We start from the raw sequence: 13,097 nt of genomic DNA on the forward strand, positions 1-13,097 counted from the left end.
AAAATGTTACAGTAAAATCTATTAATTAGTTAACTAAAGTAACGATATACGTTAAAATGTCATTTAATATAGCATATATGTGATTTCATAAGTGTTGTAAGTGTTTTTAGAAGTAGGAAAATGATGATTTACCTTATTATTCAGAAAATAGGGTCAGCAAAAGTGGGACATCAGCTAAAATGGGACAAATACGCTTTTTGGTGTAATGCTCTTTAAAAATATTTTATAGATAAAGCACATGTTAAGTGCCCGTACATAATTTAAGTCTAATAAAATTGTTAAGGTTTAAATTCTAATACAAACAGTATTTCAGTCTACAATATACATTTTTATTACATCGGTTCAAGCGATAATTACATTTTGTGCAATGATGTGTACGTTTCTTCTTTCTATTTTAAAAATATATCAAGTTTTGTTACTGTCCCAATTTACCTTAACGTGTTAGATAAAATGGGACAGTAGCATTCAGCTAAGGTGGGACATCTTATTAAACAGAAGATAATACATTGCTTAATGGGAGAAATTGTTTTGTTTTACAGAAAATGTCACAAAGCTATAGGCAGAAAGGAAACAATTGGAAAACATGTCAGCCAAACAGAAGATAGAGGTATAATCAGTGGAGTAAAGAAAGAAAGAAAAGGGGCATCAATGAGTACAGGGTTAGGCCAGGCAAGCCAGGAACCTAGACTGTTTTTTGGCCAGGGAATGGTGTGTACCAAAATCCACCCTTGAAAAAAGAGTGAAAGGTGCTGTGAGCGGATGTAGTCATGCCACTGGGAGAAAACTATTTTTGTCAGAGTCATCTGAAAAGGAACTGGCAAACATGTTAAAGCATCTTTCGCAGAGATGTGCACAAAAAAAAAGATCTTGTGAATATGCAAAAGCTAATGGAATTAAAGAATTTTCTGAAACCAAAAACACAACAGACTGGTTCCAAAACTTATTAAAAAATGAACCCAGAGCTGAACATGAAACATCATCATCATTATTAACACAATCCGCTAGTGTGTCTGTTTTAATAAAGTTATTCTTTTACGTTTTGAAAAATTTATATTCAAAAATATATATATATATTGTACACATTTTTTTTTTTACAATATCCTTTGTAAGCAACTGTATTATACAAGCACAAACTACATGAAAATGTATGTCCCAATTTACCTGATAATGGCTGTAGAATAAAAATGGGTTCTTGTAATTTTTGAATCTCTGTATATTTTTAAAACCACCCATATTCCTTCAAAAACCATAGATGGAGATACAAGAGGCCTTGAGCATTTGTTTAAAACATTAATAGTGTAGGTAGAATAGATTTATTTGTATTTAATACACAGTTTACCAAAAAGTGTCCTAATTTTGCTGACTTCACCTAATTTTAATCAATGCAGTAGCCTCTGCATACTTTTTAAAGTGCAAGTGCATTCCCAGAACTTCTATTAAATACCATTAGGCTATATTTGTTTGAATTTTATTTAAAAGTAGATTTATTTATTTATTTAACATTGCATGGCATATATGTTACATTGTATGCTGTTTAGTTAATGTTTATAGCATTATTTTAGTTTAATATGTGTTGGTGTATGTGTTTGTGTGGGTAACACTCTGTTATTGTTGACAACAGTTATGGGAAAAACAATTTTTTGGAACGTCACATGGCCTTCCATTGTACCTCCTACATCATTCTCAGGATATTTTATGTAATAACAAATTGATGAACACTTTCTCATTACTTGGATTTTTAATAAACGAAAATATTTATTTATTCACAGTTTTTACACCTCTGAAATATACTATTAGTTAATGATGAAATTGCAGTCTTTCATGATCATCTGTGATCAAATCTTACAGCACTATTTACAACTGAAATTCAAGTACTGTGACTATGGATCACTCTCTCTGTGTCCTTCTCACATACACACACACACACAGAGAGAGAGAGAGAGAGAGAGAGAGAAAGAGACACGTTTACACTGACCTTAAAAACCACTTTGTCAGCAAATATTTCATCTATACAGGAAACCCCACGACCTAAAAAAAAAGAGAGAAAGAGAGCCTTAGCACAACATGTTCCCTGCATTACCCACTTCCACCGCTGTGGCCAGTCTTACTGTCAGTAACGCTTTCAGCACCAATCACTGAACAGCTCCTCTGCGGCAAAACGAGGGTTAATGATCCAAGTGAACGATCTATCTATGCTTTATTTATTTTTTTTACATAGACATTTGCTTATCGATATAGGGAAACTTGATGTGCTTGATAATTTACCCAGTTGTACAGTCTGTGCATACTTTGCAATTTCTGTTTGTTTTTTAAAAAAATTATATTTAATTTACAACTTAATTTACAACATTGTTGATCTGAAATGATGGTATCATACCATTGTAGGATATATAGTAGCTTAGCCTATGCCTACTTAATGTGATACTGAATGAGTACTTTAAAGAATAGGCCTATATGCTCATAAAATCATAACATTGTCAAGCTACAGTAGCCTGTATGCCCACACGAAACATCGTGCTGCAAAATCTTACGTAGCTCTCAAACGGGATACGGAGGCAGAAGTCAACTAGCTACTAACTGTTTTAAAAGAGACACAAACCCTTCATCCTCTAGATGGCGCTCGGCGGCTCAGAAAACAAATCCTACACTGAACCACATTTAAATCTCTCGTCGTTTTTTGGAGATATTTGTACACTAAAACGTTTAAACGTTTAAATCTATTCATTTTAATAATTATTTTCTGGCATAAAAATGCATGTGCACCTAGCAAGCTTTATTAAATAATAACAAAGAAATCACTATCGTAATCGTAAACGTTTAGTCCATCTCGACCTACGCAAAGAAAAGTAACTGATATCACGTGATATCGGGTTCGTTCCACAAAATGAGGGCCTTTTTGTCCTTCAAGAATATGTATAAACTTTACTGACAGTATTTCACACAATTACTCCTTTTGTCATCACTTTGAAGAAATAATTATCAACTTATTTTGGAATTGTGTTTATTGCATAGTGTTTTGGATTGACTTTTCTAATTTAGCCTAGTAAAAACTTTTGTTTTAACCAATAATAATAAACAAGTAAAAAAGTTTATATTTATTTTTTAATTAATATTCTTTGCTATCTGTTCATAAATTTTCAAACAAATATTTTTATATAAAGGCTATTTGAATTTCCAACTAAATGTTTGTTTTTAAGTGTTGCTCTAAACACATAGAACTTCTGCAATTTAGTCTCTATCTTAAAAGTTAATAATACCAATCAGAGACAGCTTCTGGAGCTCTAAGCCACACCCACTTAGGTCGCGTTTCTTGTTCATTTGCATTCTATCCGCTCGTTCTATTTCTGTGAGATCCATGCACGCGCCTTTGCCTCCCTCCCTCCCTCCCTCATCAGCATCAGCATCATCAGATGCGCGCAGATCACGCCAAACAGCGCACTGGTTTATCAGCAGGTGTGTGACTGAAACAGAAGATAATCGACACCAATACATCGCCACCTATGTGTACTCTTTATATCTGACTCTCATTTCTTTGGATCACCGATTGGACTGTTTTGATGGTTTGATTCCCAGCGGGCGTCAGCAGTCAGTGTGGCCGAAGAGGAGAGAGAATAAAGCGAGATCATATTTAATATCCTCTTCTCCAGTGTATGTGGATGGGCTGCGGACATCTGCATCTGCAGTCTCTGTTTTTGAGTCACTAAGAAGATGGCGGACAGAGCAGAGATGTTTTCTCTCTCCACCTTCCACTCCCTCTCTCCTCCGGGATGCAGGTAAGAGGCGCAGTATTTCTCTCAAGTATGCGCGGGGTTTCCTCTTATTCTGCCATTTTTATTTATATAAGCTGGTCATATGAGACCATCAGCGCTGTTTATATGTCTGTAATGTCCTCAAACACATCCAGAGATCAGCATCCGCAAGCAGTGATGCTCAGCATCCTCGTGTTAATGAAGATTAACACTAACGCCCTTGTTGATGTTGTGTTTTTTTATTCAATTTATTTATTTTTATTTTGTAATTTTTGCACGGATACAGTGTGTATGTAAAATACTGCACTTATGTCCATGGAATTGAGCGAAGGACAGACAATTGATTTTTTTCCCCCCTGGCATGTCATTGCCTGACGCATCCTCTCTGAGATAGTTGGCATACTGGAAAGGCCCACGCCCTGTTGTGATGCTCATAACTGCATTTTAATGTTTGAACACACTTTACAGTGTTCCCTCAATTGTGTAATTATATAGTGCTGAGTAATACTAATAAACAGTACATAATTGTGTTGTGGAGCTGCTTGTAATTGCACATTGTTATTGGTATTATTACTTTAATAATTATTTGAACATCTAATTTCTGGGCATTTATGTGTAATGTAAGGTGTTCCCTAATTTTTCTATCACTTTCTACAATAATTTACTCCCATCCACGAGTAGCGTATAATGGATTGTTTTTAAATACACTTTTTTTAATGGGTAAGAGGGCAGATGTTAATTAAAAGTTTTGATGTGCAGTGCATATTGCATTAACTTGGCTATAAATTTGGCTTGTTGGATTTTTTAAAAAACAAAATATGGGGTCCTCTTTTGATTAAACTGCTACATGTAAATATTTTAGGTGACAAATGAAATATGGTTTAGATTTAACCACTTATAAAGATGAAGGGAAATTGTTGACTTAGCTGGGCTACAACCATCCAATGAGTGACGGTTCATTTTCATTTTGTCCATGACCTGCTGGTCTTCCTGTCACTCTGTCTAGTGTATTAGTGTAAGGGTATGTGGTGGTATCACATTTTATTCCTGAAATGAATATTCAGTCTCAACAAACACGCAAAGACAGACGGACAGAGACAGTGATCGTTCCACCTTCATACTAAACTAAATTTACCTCCTGCGCAGCGTCATTATATGTAAGCAGAAATAAAACATTCAGAAAGTCCTTCAGCATCCAGCAGAATTAATCAAAAGTGTCTGGTGGGTCGCATCACATTTGATAGTCTGATCATTTTAGGTAAAGCATCAGTCTAAAGCCATGTGCTACAACAGGGCAGGTGATATCAACTGCATGTGCTGTAAATGTAACCCCTCCGGGTCTATACTCGCACCACTCCGAGCAGGATTCGAAACCGGCATTTACGACATGAGAGACAGGCGCACTAACAAGGACACTAAAGACCGCAGACCCTAGTGTGCATTTTGAAATCAGGGGAGTGATGTTTACCTGCACAACTTTTTACTAGCTGGCCATCGTTACACTCACCCCCCCTAAACCTCACTCTCATCCGGGTCACGGCACCAATGTAACCCCTCCGGTTCTACTAGCACCGATCTGAGCGGGATTCAGACAGGCGTGGGAGGCATGCGAGGTGGACACGCTAATAAGGACGCTAAAGATCACAGCCTCTAGCGTCAGTCGCTAGTGCGCCTCTTGAGGCCAGGGGAGTTAGGTTTACCTGCACAGCCTGTTACTAGCTGGCCTCCATTACAGAAACACAACATGCTAATCAAAAAAAGTGATGGTTTTGTTGTCATATCAAATTGATGTACTTCTCTGCTTTTTTCCCCAGCTGTTCTTTTCCTAAGCTACCTTTTTTTTTTTTTTACCCTTTTTTTCTCATTGTTTACTTTACAATGGATTTGTGGGTCTGTATCCTCTCCTTGTCCTTGTCATCTCTTAGAGTAGAAATAATGGGCTGCAGTTTGTGTTCTCTAATGCCTCAGGATGGTATTTTAATGAAGAGAAAAAACACAGTCTCTCTCTCCTATTGAAGTAGATTTACTGGCATGATAAAAAAAAGCTTAACATTGCACACTTTCTTTCTCTGTATAGCTATATAGCTAAAGCATTTGAAGTATAGATGTGTACCCAAAAGTACAAAACAAAAATAGTGCAAAAAAGAAATTAAATGGCATAAAATATACTGCAGAAAGTGGATATGTGCCGATTGTTTTGTTTGATCTTGTCCTTAAAATTACTTTTGTTGGTAACCTAGTCCTGTGGATTTTTAGTAATATATTTAGTAATATATTAAATAATGTGTTTCACTTGAGTACGTATTTGTGTGTGTGTGTGTGTGTGTGTGTGTGGTTCAGGTAAACCCTATGTTATGGGGACAAAATGTCCTCAAAAAAGATGCCAATATCTGAAATCCTTTTTTTTTTTCGTTCCCATGAGGAAAACAGCTTATAAATAATACAGAAAGATGTTTTTTTGAAAATGTAAAAATGCAGAAAGTGTTCTGTGATGGGGAGGTTTATGGTTAAGGATATAGAATATACAGTTTGTACTGTATAAAAATCATTATGTCTATGGAAAGTCCCCATAAACCATGGAAACCCAATGTGTGTGTGTGTGTGAGAGAGAGAGAAAGAGAGAGATAAGCATGGCTCAGCAGTACTCTTGCACTGTGGTCTTAGGGCTGATGCTCTCTATAGAACCTAAAGCTTTCTCAGATAGACACAGCATAGGGACAGCAAGAGACACACATAACATAAATATACTAATGCAGTGAAGAACACACCAATAAAAGCAACCTCTCCTTAAGCTGTTTATATAAGTCTACAGCTGCTCCCTTTGGAATACAGAAATACTATAAAAATGTTTGTGTGCGTGCATGTCATAGCAGCCTCTGAAAATGAATGTTCTGTGTTCTGCTGTCAACATCTGCTCGGTTTCAATGAGAATATAACTGTTGGTTGTGAGGGAAGTCTGATCTAGTAGGTAAAAACAAAAGGCAGTAACTTCCTTAGTTAGTACTTGTGTAAATGCCATATACACTACCGTTCCAAAATTTGGCATCATTAATCCAGTCTTCAGTGTCACATGATCCTTCAGAAATCATTGTAACGTGCTGATTTGCCGCTTTCTTATTATTAACAGTGATTCTGCTTAATATTTTTATGGAAACGGATACATTTTTTTTTTTTTTTGATAAATAGAAAGTTCAAAAGAATTTGAAATAGAATTAGAATACTGATAAGAGGTATGGTCACATGACATTCTCTCATCATATTTAAAATAATATTTGAGAATATTATGTGACCTACCCTGTGTGATCTAATCAGCATGTCTAATCAGAATATTGATTGTGGTAAAAGGTTCACCTTAACTTAATTTCAGCTAGTGCTGTGAGTCACGAGACGTAATTTCATTACAGGAGATGAAGAGAAGTGAAGAGAAGTGTGTTGGCAGAGATTTCTTTACTGTTGTCACATAATGCCCTTAGAAATAGTCTGTGAACTGTTATGTAACATATCTTTGAATAGTGTATGATTTTAACTGACACTGTGTTGTTGTCACGTGTAGCTTGTTTTGGTTTAGTTTTCTCTGTGTTCTCTTCTCGTTTTGCCTGCCTGATTTGTGAGTTAGTTTCCATGGTTCTTAATTAGTTAGTCTTAACACCTGTTCTGTTTCAGTTAATCATCCCCAGTGTATTTAAGTGCTCAATTTCCTGTTCCATTGTCCGGTCTCGTTTATGGATTAAATAAAGACTGCTTTGTTTTCATCTCCTTCGTCATGTGCTTTAATAATAAAACTACATGCCCGACAGAAGACTGGACCAATCAAAGTATGGATTTACTGGCAGTCCAACTGCTCTGTATGGACCAGGAGCAGCAGTCCCTCTAGGTCCATACCCGAAAATTTGGACATCTGGCATGCTTTACAAACTTTCCAGACTGTTCCTTGTAAGTTTGCAGGCGGAAACAAAAGCATGTCTACCTGGTGTTTGTCCTCGGGGAAATTTCGCAGAGTTTGTGGAGTGGGTGCTGGAAAACAATAGAACAGCAAACACCATCTGCCCAGCTGCCCATCTGCCCAACACCATCCGAACCCACAGCCCCGCCAGCCATCAGCCCGCAGCACGGATACAACACCAGAGCCCACCGTAGACGGATGGATTAAGCCTGCTGCGATACACGAGCCAGAGCCAGACAAGAGGACTGAGCCAGCCATCGCTCCGGAGCCTGAGCCCTACTGTGTGAATCTGACCAGGTGTGTGAGCCAGTAACATTGTCTGACATCGTGGGACAGCTAGTGGAGTACAAGTGAAAGACACCGCCCACACTCCCACCACTGAGGGTGAGCTGAAGCTGACCTCTGCGATATTTTATGACTTAGAAGAGGATGATTATCTTAATCTCCTGTTCCCACTGGTCCCGTCCAGCATGAAGTCTCCTGTGTTTCCGCTGGTTCCGTCCAGTTCAGAGTCTGCTGCGCCCTTGCTGGTTCCGCCCAGCCCGATGTCTCCTGTGTCTCCAGAGTTCCTGCCCAGCCTCCCTCTCCTGCCTCCTCTTCCAAAGTCAGCCAGTCCGTTAGCCCTGCCTCCGCTGGTTCCCTTCAGCCCCTCGGCTTCTCCTATGATGCCACACTATTGTGTGGATTTGCCTCAGATCTTCCGGTCTCCAGCTACGTCCAGGCAAGTGGATCCTCTGGCTCCACCTCCAGCCACTGATCCCGTCACTCCACCTCGGCCTGACGACCTATCTGCTCCGCCTCAGCTCCTATCAAACTAAACTCCACCAGAGACCATCGTCCCTGCAGCTGACGACACCAGGGGCTCCCTCGTCCCTCCGGCTCCTCCTGGGTCAGACGTCACCCTGCCTGCGGCATGGACTTACAAGCCATCCGCTGTGCTTCGTCCCTCCACCCCTTCAGCTCCGTCTGGCTCCGCCTTCCCTCCGGCTCAGTCCTCAGGCACCCTGGCTCCATCGCTGTCACTGTTTCCCATCTGTTCTCTGTCTGTGCCCAGGGCTCTGCTTCCATCAGCCTTGTCCCCGTCAGTCGCTCTCCTGGTGTCATCAGCCAAGTCTCCAACATGGCTTCTCCCTCCCTCAACTCTGCTGTGGGACATCGTCCTGGCTGTCCTTTGGGTTCCCGCATCGCTACTTCTGCTCCTGGATCCTCCTTGGCTCCTCCCACCGTCATCGCCGCCTTGGTTTTTCCCACGTCACCTTCAACGGTTTCCTGTCCTTCGCCTGCAGTTGAACAGTTATGGCGCGAGAACACGCCTTACGTGAGGGGGGTGTAATGTCACGTGTAGCCTGTTTTGGTTTTGTTTACTTTCTGTTCCAGTTTTGCCTGCCTCATTTGCAAGTAAATTTCCATGGTTCTTAATTAGTTAACACCTGTTCTGTTTCAGCTAATCATCCCCTGTGTATTTAAGCCCTCAGTTACCTTTGTTCCATTGTCCAGTCTCGTCTATGGTTTTAGTAGTTGTGTAATGTTATTCTCCTGGATCTCCTGAGTTTTAGTTTATGGATTAAATAAAGACTGATTTGTTTTCATCTCTGTTGTCTGCTTTAATAATACAACTACATGACAGTTGTACTGGTCAGATAAACTGATGTTAAGTAAACAAGTTGAACTCATGATTAATTTGAGAATAACTGTGTATATGTTTATGTACATTACAATATTTAATAGAAAAATGCATTCAGAATCAGGTATTCTATAGATCCATGTTCTAAATATAAATATGCACCCAAACATAAAGACATGTCTCAGCGGTTTTATCTTTTTTCCTTTCCCTAAAAATTTTATACAGTCTTTTACAAAATCTCTCATGACTTGTCTAACCTTTACATCTTGCACGTTTCTGTCTCCCCCTCTCTCCTCATTTACTGTTCTGTGTTTTTCTCTTCTACTCCTTTCCTCATAATTAATGCATACGCATACAGTCAAGTGCTGGATTTCCTGAGGTTTTGCTTTATTAGTGCCCCTTATTTCTCAGCTCATTCTCTTTGTCTTAGAGGTGAGAACATAAAGGTTTGAAGGAAAGTCTATATCAAAGTCTGTAGTCAATTATGTTATTGTGGTTTATTATTGGTAGAAATGATTATATTTTGAGAATCACTGTTAAAGTAATTTCTGATTATCATTATTTATTCACTTGAGAAGCTTACCACATAAATCTGACTTTCTCAAACCCTTTTGGAATGTATTGCATTTGCAGTGCATGCAACAATCCAGAAGTTACCATTGTTTGAAAACAAACCAGCTAGTGAATAGATGCATGATTCAGCACATTAAGACCATCTCTGGTGGGATGTGTTGTCATGGTGACAGCTGCAGAGGTGACCTCACCCTACTTAACCTGCCTTGTGCCTCAGTGGTGTTCTGTTAATGGTGTGACATCACCCCTTGCACAGCGCAGCTACTATGGCAACATCAAATGATTGGCAGCTTATGTGCATCCCCAGGGCATTAAACATGCCCCACCTTTCCTAATTAGGATTAATGGGTTTGGAAGGGCCAACTGTTGGTTGCCTCGAAGACTAGAGAGTAAAATTGGGGCTTTGGAAGATAGTTGATCATGGGGAGCAATCGTGAGCCTTTAAATGGCCGTCAATAAAGAATGTTAAGAAATAATCTCTATATTTACAAGACTGATAAGGCTGCCTATGGAGAGGTTAGAAGTTCATTGAGAAAACAGGTGCTTCATCTTTGATTAATTATGTGAAGAACATTCCATCTGCGGCCCTGGAGATGGAACATTTGAAATCTTTTTGGCTTTTTGTCACCGTGACTTACCTTGCCTATTCACTCACACCTTCTTAATTGATTTAACAATAAATAATTCCTTATCATCACAGAACACATGCTTGGCAAAGATTACTAGATGTGAGTAGAGCTTGAACATGCAAAACCTGCTGACATAATGATGAGACATTGTGGGTGGTTGTTGCCAGGGTGTTGCTATGTTGTTGCTAATGTGCTCTGAACAGGTTTTAGTGTCTTATGCCATTGCTAAAGTGTTATTAGTGTTTTGTGCAGTTACTAGGGTGTTCTGGGTAGTTGCTAGGGTGTTTCTATGTTGTTGCTAAGGTGGTTGTGAGTGTATTTTGCATGTTGCAGTACTGTTTCTAGGGTATTCTGGGTGGTTGCCACTTGCCAGTGCAATGCTAGGTGGTTTTTAGGGTGCTCTGAACACTTTTTAGTGTGTTATGTCATTGCTTAAGTATTATGAGTGTTTTTATGCATAGCAATTAAGTTACTAAGGTGTTCTGGTTGGTTGCTAGGGCGTTGCTATGCTGTCAGTGAGTGTTTTTTGCATGTTGCAATACAATTGCTAGGGTGTTCTTGGTGGTAGCTAGGGAATTGCTAGACTGTTTTGGGTGGTTGCTAGGTGACACGAAGCCCACCCTCACTATGATATTCTTTCTATGATATGATAAGCTCTATGATAATCTGGTCCCTTTCATTGAGTTTGTTTGTCTTTTCACATTTTTGTGACTCTCTCAGTGTATCAGTGTAAATTGTGTGAATGGTATATGAAGAATTTATAATAATAATAGATTATTTTATACATATTTTTTTTTTTTTTTTGTCAAAAGTATGATAAATTTTTGTATAAAACCCTTGTAATGAGCTAAAACAGACTTTAAATGAACATCTCACCACTTAGAGCAAATATACTGTAGGTTAATATCCAAAGCTAAATGTGTTTGTAGATGCATCCCATCATTATCACTGTTGCTAGATCTGTTTTTTTTTTTTTTTTTTTTTTTTTTTACTCATTCATAATTCATGAATCTCTGTGAGTCTGTAACTAATATCACAGAGTGGTTCTGAATCTAGAGCACAGCTTCTCCCAGGAGCTTCTGTACTGTCTGCAGTGAAGCCACAATTTAGATCTGAGCATGGACTGTGAATAGAGACAGACTTGATGGAATATAGATGTGAATCTCTTTTTTTGGAGACATCAAATTTTAAATGTGAAGGTATGATTTGGTTTAGCCAGCCTTAGATTGAAGTGGCATTAGACCCTAAACACACACACGTACACACATGCTTTGGTTGACTCGCTCAGAGGAGTGACGTTCTTTTAAATCCTCTGATATTATAGTGATTAAACAGAAGCTTATTAAAATGCTTCCTCAAAGCACACAATCAACTGTCTGGATCCTTGACATTTTTCTCGTGTATGTGGGATTATTTCCGCACTCCATGTTTCATCTCATGGGAAGGTCATTAGAGGCTTATGTAGAAACATGTTCAGCACTGAAATCCCTGTAAATGGTGCTCTGATCAGGATGGCAGGTTGACAGAGGTTGGAGAAATATTTTTTTCTGGAAGCATTAGGAAATTAGGGAAGCCTCTCCAAACTTGGGGATTGCTATGGTGACTTGCTGTATATGAATTCAGATTAATACACAATTTCTTTGAATACTTGTTTCATACTCTAACAATTGCAGTAAACTAGTTAATTCCACTTTGAATCATATTGACTTATTTACTTATTTTATTGTACATGCTGTAGCTTAATACTACTTAAAAAGAAAATTCGGTCATCATTTATTTTGAAAAATGCCAAATAGTTTATTTGGTTGTAGTCTGCTCTGTACCAGATGTCACAGAAAAAGCTAACGCAGCTTGTTAGAAGCATGGAAAAACCACCCAGATTAATTATCACCCTTTGTTTGCTCAGAGGTGGGAAATAGTTAGTTAGTAGTAGTTTACCTTTCCAGTCTGGTTCTGTTGTGCTCCAGTAGAGTCAGGGTTGCCAGTTACTGCTGGGAGGTGCCAGTTTCGACATTAGCCTGGCATCCCTGATTACACCAGCCCGTCTCCTGTCTGTTCATCTAGAATCTGACCCACAGGTCAGCACACATGATGAGATTCCACACACTTGATTTCCCTTGTGCTGTGCATCAGCACACAAGGTACTGTCCCCAAAAGATTTTCACAGTTGATTTTTATTTATTTATATACAATTTTTAGTTGTAGTTTATGACAAACTGTTTAACTACAGTTTTGTACATTGCACAAAACTAGATATGTGCATTTGTTACCTTTTAGGGATATTTCTATCTTGTCTGACTCTTGATTGGCATAATTTAATGATGTCAGGTTGATTTAGTATTATGAAATATGTTTTTAATCAAATAAAAATCAATATGACAAAACATTTTACAGTGCAGATGACAAAATGTATCTCTAAATTAGCAATAAACATACAGTTTTAATATTTAATTTTGTTTTTGAAAATACAATTTTAATATACCTCCAAATAAATCATTTAAGCAATGTTTGCTAATATCTTCTAGCCTAAACTCTGCCAACAGTAGCGAAATAGGCCACACACCTGTATAGTTGATTAG

At 38.4% G+C, this 13,097-nt stretch overlaps 1 protein-coding gene across 2 annotated transcripts in view; it reads left to right on the top strand.

Annotated features, from left to right (window-relative positions):
- Positions 1–3,393: 3,393 nt before the first annotated feature.
- mapk8ip2 (mitogen-activated protein kinase 8 interacting protein 2) overlaps positions 3,394–13,097 on the top strand; it is a 35,639-nt gene continuing 25,935 nt past the window's right edge. For both annotated transcript variants that reach the window (XM_051870384.1, XM_051870385.1), the window contains exon 1: positions 3,394–3,773. In XM_051870384.1, coding sequence (XP_051726344.1) covers positions 3,709–3,773 — 65 coding nt within the window. In that variant the 5' untranslated portion in view covers positions 3,394–3,708. The remainder of the gene's footprint in view (positions 3,774–13,097) is intronic.

Source organism: Ctenopharyngodon idella, chromosome 18 (genome assembly GCF_019924925.1).
Source record: "Ctenopharyngodon idella isolate HZGC_01 chromosome 18, HZGC01, whole genome shotgun sequence".
Taxonomy (NCBI): domain Eukaryota; kingdom Metazoa; phylum Chordata; class Actinopteri; order Cypriniformes; family Xenocyprididae; genus Ctenopharyngodon; species Ctenopharyngodon idella.